Consider the following 9,612-nt stretch of genomic DNA (forward strand, 5'->3'; position numbering starts at 1 on the left):
ATAGATGAATTAAAAATTTTGGAAAAGGGTATCTGTTTTATTTTTAAGTGCAATGATCTCCCAAGTTAAAGATTTATTTGATAATTCTTGAATTTTTATCCTGATATATCATCAAAGAAAAAGATGTATTTAAGTTAAGAAATTTGGATGTTATTATTTTTTAAAAGAAAATTGATTTATTTGATTTATTGATTATATGCTCAGAGAGAGATTAAAATAGAATAAAAATGAAAATAAACAGATAAAATTTAGAAAACTAAAACATCGAACTCCCGTAGGAGAAGTATTATTGAATTCATAAATTTAATAAAATGAAATTTTTATGTGAATTCTTTTTAATTCAACTATCCTTTATAGGGCCAATATGTGTGTCTTAAATTAATACAAATTTTGAGATATACATAGTTGTATAAGACTTCGACATTCCTGAAATACTGAACTTAGTGTTTGTCGTTGCGATAATTGTATGTCGTGCGCATTTACGGACCAATAGAGAATCAAGGATTTTATTACGATAACCCATTTGCGTGTTTTTTTTTACCCCGATAGAGCCTCCAAGTTACTCTACGTATGTTAGTCCAGTTAGCACTTAATGTTATGGAATGTAATGTTAAAAAACTTAGAAAAACAGACATTTATTTATATGTCGCTCGTCGGTGTACATGATAATAAAAGTTTTATACGTTTACTCGTATATTTCGCATTTATTCATTATAAAAATGTAAATGTAAAAAGTTATAAACATAAATCAGATAATTCGAGAGAAATCATTACTCATATTACTCTTGCAAGAAAAAGATATTTAATTGGTATTAAATAATGACAAAATTCATCTAAAAAAATAAGGAAAATATGAATCATCATAATATGAAAAATTATAAAATGATTTTGTCCAACACAATCATAATAATTAATCAAGCAATTCTTTTCGTAATTTTATATGTTTTATTTTAACAGTCATTTTTTAAACAATATATTGTTTAAAATTTACAATGTTTTTTTCATTAAATATCGTAAGCTTATAAATTTATTTTTTATGATTATATACATTATTTTTATATATATCTATATTATAGCTGTTTTAAAGTAAATATTGTAATTTATATTAAAATTCAATGGTCACTGATATCAAAATATAAGTCTTATTATAACTCTCGGTATGAATGTCCTATGGTATATATAAATCTGTATATATGTCTTTATCATCAGTATACGATATTAATCATATGATATCGCGTGCGATAGACTTTTTTAACGTCGCAATCTGAGAAAAACATCTCGCGTTGCTAACTGATAATTTTTCATTAATATCAATCATATTTGACTAGAAAAATAATTATTTAGGCCACGCTTAAAAACATACATACAGTCCTCGATTACAGATCGTTGTTCGAGATGAATCTGTTGCCTTCCGAATTCTTGCCGGAATATCGATACTTGCATTTACCATATGCACCTGGCAAAAAATTTATCACTAGTGTTGCATTTACTATGTCTATTTACATATTTAATTTTAAAAGGTGAACGTTTTTAAAGTACAATTCAAAATGTCAAAAATGCTTAGAATAACTTTTAGTTACAATTTATTTCATAATTTGACTTAACTATACCTTTGTGATCCTGAGGATTGCGCAGCGAACTCGGCAAGGGCGTGTAATGGATATTGAAGTATATGTCATCGAACTCATTATTGATTTGCGTCGAACTGGGTACGAACTTGCGAATTAATTCTGGGATGAACTTAATCGTCTTGGAATATCTGCCGCGAGTCTTGGCGTCCAATCTCTCCTGCTGAGTGACTCTCCGGGAGTCCAGAAAGCGAAGACTCGTAGGTAAGACGTGGATGGCGTATAGCCTGTAACGCTCGTAATCGTCTTCATCGGTGGATGTCGGATTGGTCAGCTGATCGGGACAGCCGGGATTGCCCAGGAGACTCACGTATTCCACATTGGGACAAGATTCTTGTATTTTATCGAGGGCTTTGTCGATATTGGATATCTAAGAAGGAAAAAGCTTATCATATTTGGCTTCTACGTACCAAAAAATTCTGCATAAGTCTCTAATAACAAATAGAGAGAAATTTAAAAAATTCAAGAAAAAGATATCTTTGCTAATTTTTGAAACGCATAATTTTTCTAAGAATTTTATTATTTCCTTTGTTGCTTCTTCGAATAGAGCAGACCTTATTATTGTTCACACTCAAAGTGGTTAAAGTCGGCATATACGGTAGCGTTTTGAGATTGTCGAGTTTATTGTTGTCCAGGATCAGTTCCTGAAGCTGTTCAAAATCCTTTATGCCAGAAATAGTGGTCAGTTCATTATAGGAGAGATCCAAGCTGAGACAATCGTGACCAACGACTCCTATCAATCCATTAGGAATTTTTTCCGCTCTTTGCCCGGTGTACCATGCCTAAATTATCAACGTTGTAAAAAAATGAAAGTAAAGAAAATATAAAAGTAATAATAAAAATGTAAGAAAAATTAAAAATATAAAGAAGAAGAAGAAAATTACAATTACTTTCAAAAATCAGCTCTTATAAATTCCTGACAGCTTCTTTTAAGATTATTTCCCACGATGTTCAGTAAATTTCTCGTGAATATTTAATTGTAAAAAATTTAAAAAAGTCTTAATTGTTTCTAATTTAAGTTAAACACACAAATTTGAATTTAAGGAAATTTTAATTTTGGATTAAAACCTTGTGTTCCACGATTCTAGAAATTGTTTTGAGATCTCGGACGGAGAAAAAACCAATCCGCATTTAATTGGCCGAATTGTTCAAATGTGATTTAATTGTTAATTTTTTCTCTATGCAAGATTTCGGATTTCTAACATGCATGGACACAAAGCTCAACTTTTACAAAGACATGCAATATTAAAGATTAAAATGCTGACGTCAGTGATAGTCTCCTATTAAATATTAATTTAGAGAAAATCGACTTTAGAAATCAAGACATTTCTAAGCACGAAGAAATGCACGATCTTTTGATACACTCCTTATTTATAGCACGCAAGTGGCTCACATATATCAGCTGTATAAAAAAAAGAAGTTGCTATCAATTCTTTCAGTAAATATAGGATTTATTTTTTTCAACGGCATTTTTTACATTTTCTTCCCATTTTTTCCTTTTTTCTCCAAATTTGACCACATACCATTTCCACTTTATAATAGCAAAAAGTACAAATAAGTGCAACCAAAAAACGCAGACCGGCGATGTTATCAATCAACGCGATATGTGCACTGAGACGTGTGCATCGTGACTTGTGCATCAATTAAATGTTATTACGTGCAATTAAAATTGCAAAACGATTACGATTACCCGTCCGCTATTAAGCGTCAACGCACTCCTGTTGAAGTCTTGCTCACCGTAGCCCGCCATGTTGAACATATGCTACGCACCGAGAGAATTATCGGCACAGTTAATAACGTAGATAACGCCTTGTGCGTATGCGTGTGTCCGCATACATTATTACTGTAATATTAAAGTTCGATATCTTGTTCTTGTAATCATATGTTCAGTACGGCTCGTTGGTCTAGGGGTATGATTCTCGCTTAGGGTGCGAGAGGTCCCGGGTTCAAATCCCGGACGAGCCCGATTTTTTTTCATTTTTTCTTTTATTTATTAGTTTTAGAGTTACAATACAGTTCTAACGATTATAAAACTATATCTCACATTTTTGTCATTAAAATATAATTTACATCAATAGAATACCAGATAAACTGCTGGACATGCATACAAATGCTCTTATTTTTCATTAAATTTTATTTTAGATAACTGATGTTTCTCTCCATGTCTTATTTCATTTTCGTGAGTCTTATATTCCTTAAACTTTTAGACTTTGGCTCTAAACTTATTTATATATTATTTATAATTCTTGTGTATTATATATTTTTATATATTGGTTATAATTCTTTAGTATTTTTCGGTGTAAATAACTAGCATTAATCACACATGTAGCACATATCACACAATAGATAATATAGATAACACAAAACTAAAATCCAAGTACTTAATTTCATAATGGCATAATGCAGTATAATATTGGGTTATTAATTAATAAAACTTAATATTTTACATTATGAAATCGTTCAAAGTTTTCTTATTCTTTTTCAGCTTATGTATCGTGTGAGATGTGCTACTTATTCTTAAAATTGGAGCCTTGCTGGAAGAAGGACCTGCCTTACATTCCTCAACTTTTGAATGCTCTTGTTCATTATCCAATTCTTGTTTGAGCTCCGGAATAGACTCGTTTCCTGACGAATTGGGAAGAACATTTCCATCAATCTTTGTACCATTAGTGCCACTAAAATGAATAAACAAATGCAATAAATATTTCATATATCTTTTATGGCACACCAAACAATACCTTGCGCTGTTCGAAGACATTTCAGACTCTAGTTTTACGTGTGATTTTGGCAAGTTTATTTCATTGTAAAAATGAAGCACAGACTGGAAAGTCTTTACGAAATCGCTTGCAGTCGATCCAGCAGCATCAATGTGAAACAATTCTTCGCTGAATGGCTTCGTAGCGATATATTCTACATACAAATAATAATTTGTAACTTTTAGCTCTAAAGATCAGTGTGATAACATATCGTGCACTATCCAAGAAACGCGTACTCCTAATTAACTGTGCGCCTCCCGCTTTGTACTCCGCGATCTCTTCATCCTTCTGTTTCATCAGATCCAGCAGAAGCTCGTGCCGGCGAATCAGTTCCCTTGACGACAAGCAGAGAGGCACTGTCACACTCTCCCAAAACTGCTGCGGTGTTCCTTTGAGAAGATCCAACGAGAATTTCAATTTACCGAAATCTTTGTTTTTCCGCCGCAGCTCTATTCGATATGTAGTAACTTCTAAAACGTTTGTGTGCACGTATTGAGGGATATCATTTAACATATCCAATACCAGTTGCTTCCAGTCAAAAACTTCAAGGTTTAAAAGAGGATTCATGGTCTACAAATTAATTCGTTTCATTACATACAAGTGTGTATAAATATAAAATAATTTTCTTAATGAGAAACTTATTGAAAACTTGAGAAACAGCATCACTGTTTGTAAAATAATTTTCAATCTATGCTTCTCTTTTATATTTACACTTGTTAAAGAATAAAAAAATTTTAATTTATATATGTAATACACTTGTATTACACTTTTGTAATACACTTTAATTTATATACGTAATATACTTGTATTACACTTTTGTAATACACTTTTAATTTATATATGTAATATACTTGTAATAATAGAGACAATTTGTAGTACCTGACATTTGTGAAACATAGTTTCGTTTGTCAGAGTCTCCGTCCAAATTTCTATTAGATTTGTTAAAAGAACTTTCCACGACTCATTTTCCTTTGTAAGACAGATTATATGATCTGTCTCATCGTTTATTTTAAGGTTTTTCCAAACTCTGCCCTGCCCGCAGAGATCCGAAAACATATTTATTTTCATCGTAACAATATAAAAAAACAAACGAATTATTTAACGTTACAAAAAGTTTGAAATAATTTGGTTACGTATTGCACGTTATAGGTTATAGGTTATCACATAACCTTTGTAGTCTCGTCTTGTTCAATTTATTAACACATTTTTATAATACATTGTTGTTAAAAAAAAGTGTACTTTATTATATAATTAATACATAAATCTATACATTATTTTTCAGATAAAATTCCAAAAGTATTTATATTTATTAATGTTATTCAGAACTGATAGTCATGACCAGTCGGTAGTCATGAGTCATGACCAGTCATGACACGCACACCGCACACGATAGTGCACGAATATGTCTACTGTCTACCGTGCGCGATATATCGATTGAAACACAATTGTTACGCTTGCACATGATGGATACGCACATCACAATAGTACTTTAATCGATACATCGAAACGAAATAATTAAAATAATGTAATAATCCCACTGTGTGTTATTCAGATTCGTTGTTTTTTTCTTTTATCCTTGCTCTTCTTTATAGAACAATTCGCGTTTTTTTATATTGCTGATTTGATGATGAATATTAAATTGATCGATCAGTCGTTTCTTGCGATATGTCGATATCTCGAAAATGGTGATTCTCAAATAGAGGGATAATTTAAACTTTAAGATCTTATAACAGGGTACCCGAAAGAGACCTCTGTTATAAGATATTGAAAAGTTATAGAATAACTTAAAAATTTCAAAAATATGTTTTCTTAATTTAACGAAAACTTACTTATTCATTAAGCGTTATAAAAATTTATTTTAATAATAAAACATTGAAAAGAGAGAGCATTCTTTCATAAAAATATATTATTTACATTTTATATTTTGTGCAAAATATAAGATAATATAATAATCTGACTCATGTAAGTCAGTGATTAATAATAATATAAATATAATATAAAAAAACCAACAAAAATACATAATAATTTAACAAAAGATATAATCATAATTTATCTGATCCTCCTTCGAATCCGATTACGTATCAAATGTGATTGACTGTGCGTCGCGACTCGAAGTATTAGCGGTAAACGCACTTTTGGATCTGCAATTTTTCCGCCTCGATATTTCCTGCCAATTGGTGTACACTAGAGGATTACATTTGCTCGCGTAAAAGCATTCGCGAGATCTATCTGTTGTACGATCCTCGCACAATCTGTCAGAGAGCGAGAAATTTTCGGTTTTACGTAAACATGCCTTCGACGCATTGCTAGATACTTTCTCTCTCTTCGTTATCAGATAATTACGAAGCAACACGCCACTGCATTTCGACGAGAGTTCGAGAAATCCTTTCGCGAAAGCTTTATCAAACTTCGTAGATCGCTTTTCCGTATTACTATTTCCTTTGAAAAAATGTAAGGTTTATATTTAACAATTAATGCTCTTATGTGTTCAAATAAATAGTAATTTTTAATTAATAGTATTTATTATTATTACTTATTAATAATATTGTATTTATTTAATTAATTAATTATTTTATAATTAAATAAATATATTTTTATTTATAAAATAAAATAAAACAAAATTAAAGATATGTTAAACAATCTTACTGCAGTTGTAATAGATATTACCATGCATTTTCTCTCGAATAATTTCTTTTCTAACAAAACTTTTATTGAAATCAGTATTGGGTGATCCACATTTTCTCTTTGTATCACGAAATCTTAATTTTAAGCAGGGATTTCCTACTTCGTCAGTACATTGCGATGCCATTACATGGTTCGAGGCTACATGCTGTAATAAAAGTTCCTTAGAAAAAGTTGCAACAACTAGTTTCAATTTTAATTGTTAATTAGATCGTTAACAAATTTTTAAGATTAGTAAAGATATATAATTAATATATATTAATATATCTTAAGCAGAGTACACATCTTAATTAAATATTCATTCTAATCTAATCAACGTATACATTTTAATTAAAATTGACTCAAATTAAGTTAATGCTTAGTTTATACCAATTTTTCAAGGACTTGATCTTTTTTTTTGTATTTCAATGCCAAACTACTCAAAATATCCTTGGTATATGCATTTAGTTTTCTTGTGATATTTGATAATTCGTTGTACTCGAGTTTGAGCTGTTTAATGAGATAGTTCTCAACCCCTGAAATTGATATGTCAGGCTCGATCGCATTTTTGTTTAAAAGGTTGCAGGATACACCTACATCTTTGACCAGAACAGCATCTTGAAAGCCATCCGTTCTATTATTTCTATAATGAATTAATTTCCCTTCAATCCTCTTATTAATTCCTTTAAAATTATAAACTTTTTAATAAAATAAAATAAAAAATATAATGAACAATATGATGAACAAACCAATTTAAACTAATAAATATTTGCAAAAAACCAAAAGTAACATTTTTAATTATAATTTTTGAATTAATTAAAATTAATGAAAGTACGTTCTATCTGTACTTTCACATTTCATGTTACACTTTTATGTTTGCAGTAAATGAAAAAAAATCAAATCAACACCTGTAATAGGAAAATCCGCAATAATCTACTTCGCTTTCGATACTGCCCGGCTTTCGCGAAGGATCATTCTGGAGTACTGCGAATTCATCGCGCACATAATCTCTCGCGACATTAAGCAAATCCGATGGTACTATTGAAGCATGTCGAGTAATCGGATTTTTATCCCGTCGCGAAAGGAAAGCGTTCTTGGAGTCCTCCGTGCCGGAAATCGCCGAGTATTTTCTCCTCGTCGACATAATACTGATGGGCGCATCGCCTGCTTCCGGGGAGGCGCTAATTGCGCACACCTCGAGAGACAAGTTTTGCTAATTAGTCGACATCCAGAGTCGCGAGTTGTGTGCGATAGACGCGCGCACATACAAATACGCACACATACACCGTTATACATACACGTATATTGTTTTTTTTTTGTGTTATATATAATAGTTATAATTACCTAAGAATTTAACACGAAAGCAAATATGTGGCATCGCACATACGTCGTATAGGGAAGACAATTGCTTATTAACGGCATCGATTTAAACAACCAATTAAAGGATTCGTCGAATGGATAATTACCGAGATTCGAAACTTCCTACGGCCCATCACCGAGAAGCATAAACAGGTACCATACTTGTGTCTCTGTCGCGTATTTTCGAATTCATCCATTACATCGTGTTAAATCGCGACATTACTGATTGATTTTGGAAACTAGACGAAGAAAATCTAATATTTACTTCTTTACATCAAAATGGGTTATGAATTTGCTTCTCGAAAAATTGATGATAAATGATTCTTGGTTGCGATCTACGGATAACTTCATTGTCGCTCATTTAAGAATCTGTACGAAGATCTATTTTCTAGCATATATAGAGAGTTCTGTATTTTAAATTCTTCTTTATCAAGAAAATTAAATTTTTAATCTCGCAAGTTAAATATATTTTATGAAAAAGTTATTTCAATAATTAACTTATAAAAATATTTTTTTACTCTTCTTCTACATATTAAAATGCTACAAATTGGAATCTATGTACCAGTGATAAAAAAATAATCTCATAAATCTAATAATGCATATTTTTTTTTCTAAACAGAAAAATTACGTTTAAAATAAAGAAGTTATATTTGGAAATCTTTGAGTTTCTAAAAATTAAACTTCATTAATTTCATGATGAATCCGCCACTGAATTGGTTTTAAATATCAAATTCTACGCCACTGGCGGTTTATTTTCTCCGGCCGACAATCGTGGTGTGCGCGATGACGATGATGGCGGCGCTACCGGATCGGCATCATCTTAGAAGCTTTGGGCACTCGAAGATGATGAAATTATTTGATATATTAAGCACATAATATTATACAATTAGCACTGAGCAATTAGTAAAATATATAAATTAACTACGACTTGAAGGCTCTTGGTAATAGTTCTTTAAGATCTATTCTCCAAAATTTCACTCTTCTATGATTCTCAATATAATAATAGTAATAACAACATAAAAAAGATGAAAAATTAATATACGACTCTTTAATACGACACTCTTTCTTCATTTGAGTTCTTTTTTTCAAGCTACTACCTAAATGAAACATCTTCATAATTACATAGAATTCAGGAGCCTGTAACCCTAAGGGGCCCATACAGGTGTACGTCACTGTACCGATTTACCAAGTACGGTTGGAGAACAGGT

General features: G+C 31.0%; 3 protein-coding genes and 1 non-coding gene across 6 annotated transcripts; 1 reads left to right on the forward strand and 3 right to left on the reverse strand.

Moving 5' to 3' along the window:
* Positions 1-1,062: 1,062 nt before the first annotated feature.
* On the reverse strand, positions 1,063-3,522 carry LOC105453568 (leucine-rich repeat-containing protein C10orf11). Its single transcript, XM_011695636.1, has 4 exons — positions 3,319-3,522; positions 2,183-2,410; positions 1,611-1,998; positions 1,063-1,456 (listed from the first exon to the last, which is right to left on the reverse strand). The coding sequence occupies exons 1-4, from the start codon at positions 3,385-3,387 to the stop codon at positions 1,377-1,379; spliced, it is 765 nt and encodes a 254-aa protein (XP_011693938.1). The 5' UTR covers positions 3,388-3,522; the 3' UTR covers positions 1,063-1,376.
* On the forward strand, positions 3,522-3,593 carry Trnap-agg. Its single transcript has one exon. It is a non-coding gene; the product is annotated as a tRNA-Pro (tRNA).
* Positions 3,594-3,595: 2 nt separating this feature from the next.
* LOC105453567 lies at positions 3,596-5,785 on the reverse strand. Its single transcript, XM_011695634.1, has 4 exons — positions 5,264-5,785; positions 4,621-4,954; positions 4,367-4,538; positions 3,596-4,303 (listed from the first exon to the last, which is right to left on the reverse strand). Exons 1-4 carry the CDS (start codon positions 5,450-5,452, stop codon positions 4,072-4,074), a joined length of 927 nt encoding a protein of 308 aa, XP_011693936.1. The 5' UTR covers positions 5,453-5,785; the 3' UTR covers positions 3,596-4,071.
* A 575-nt stretch (positions 5,786-6,360) lies between these two features.
* Positions 6,361-8,750, reverse strand: LOC105453570. Of its 3 annotated transcripts, none has more exons than XM_011695637.1 (5): positions 8,512-8,750; positions 7,954-8,240; positions 7,436-7,688; positions 7,031-7,214; positions 6,361-6,823 (listed from the first exon to the last, which is right to left on the reverse strand). In XM_011695637.1, exons 1-5 carry the CDS (start codon positions 8,599-8,601, stop codon positions 6,459-6,461), a joined length of 1,179 nt encoding a protein of 392 aa, XP_011693939.1. In that variant the 5' UTR covers positions 8,602-8,750; the 3' UTR covers positions 6,361-6,458. The 3 variants fall into 3 exon arrangements, with proteins under 3 accessions (XP_011693939.1, XP_011693940.1, XP_011693941.1); XM_011695638.1 differs by having other exon boundaries at positions 7,052-7,214; positions 8,512-8,749; XM_011695639.1 differs by having other exon boundaries at positions 8,390-8,605.
* Between the last annotated feature and the right edge of the window lie 862 nt (positions 8,751-9,612).

This window comes from Wasmannia auropunctata, unplaced genomic scaffold (genome assembly GCF_000956235.1).
Source record: "Wasmannia auropunctata unplaced genomic scaffold, wasmannia.A_1.0 LD335998.1, whole genome shotgun sequence".
NCBI lineage: Eukaryota > Metazoa > Arthropoda > Insecta > Hymenoptera > Formicidae > Wasmannia > Wasmannia auropunctata.

Coding starts and splice junctions, on each gene's coding strand:
- LOC105453568 (XM_011695636.1), bottom strand. CDS start 3,387: ATGTTCAACATGGCGGGCTACGGTGAGCAAGACTTCAACAGGAGTGCG. Junction 2,411..3,318: donor TGACGCTTAATAGCGGACGG/GTAATCGTAATC, acceptor TTGATAATTTAG/GCATGGTACACCGGGCAAAG. Junction 1,999..2,182: donor TGAGTGTGAACAATAATAAG/GTCTGCTCTATT, acceptor TTTCCTTCTTAG/ATATCCAATATCGACAAAGC.
- LOC105453570 (XM_011695637.1), bottom strand. CDS start 8,601: ATGGATGAATTCGAAAATACGCGACAGAGACACAAGTATGGTACCTGT. Junction 8,241..8,511: donor GTAGGAAGTTTCGAATCTCG/GTAATTATCCAT, acceptor TTGTCTCTCGAG/GTGTGCGCAATTAGCGCCTC. Junction 6,824..7,030: donor TAATATCTATTACAACTGCA/GTAAGATTGTTT, acceptor ATTTTTTCAAAG/GAAATAGTAATACGGAAAAG.
- LOC105453567 (XM_011695634.1), bottom strand. CDS start 5,452: ATGAAAATAAATATGTTTTCGGATCTCTGCGGGCAGGGCAGAGTTTGG. Junction 4,955..5,263: donor CTATGTTTCACAAATGTCAG/GTACTACAAATT, acceptor ATTAATTTGTAG/ACCATGAATCCTCTTTTAAA. Junction 4,539..4,620: donor AGGCGCACAGTTAATTAGGA/GTACGCGTTTCT, acceptor ATTTGTATGTAG/AATATATCGCTACGAAGCCA.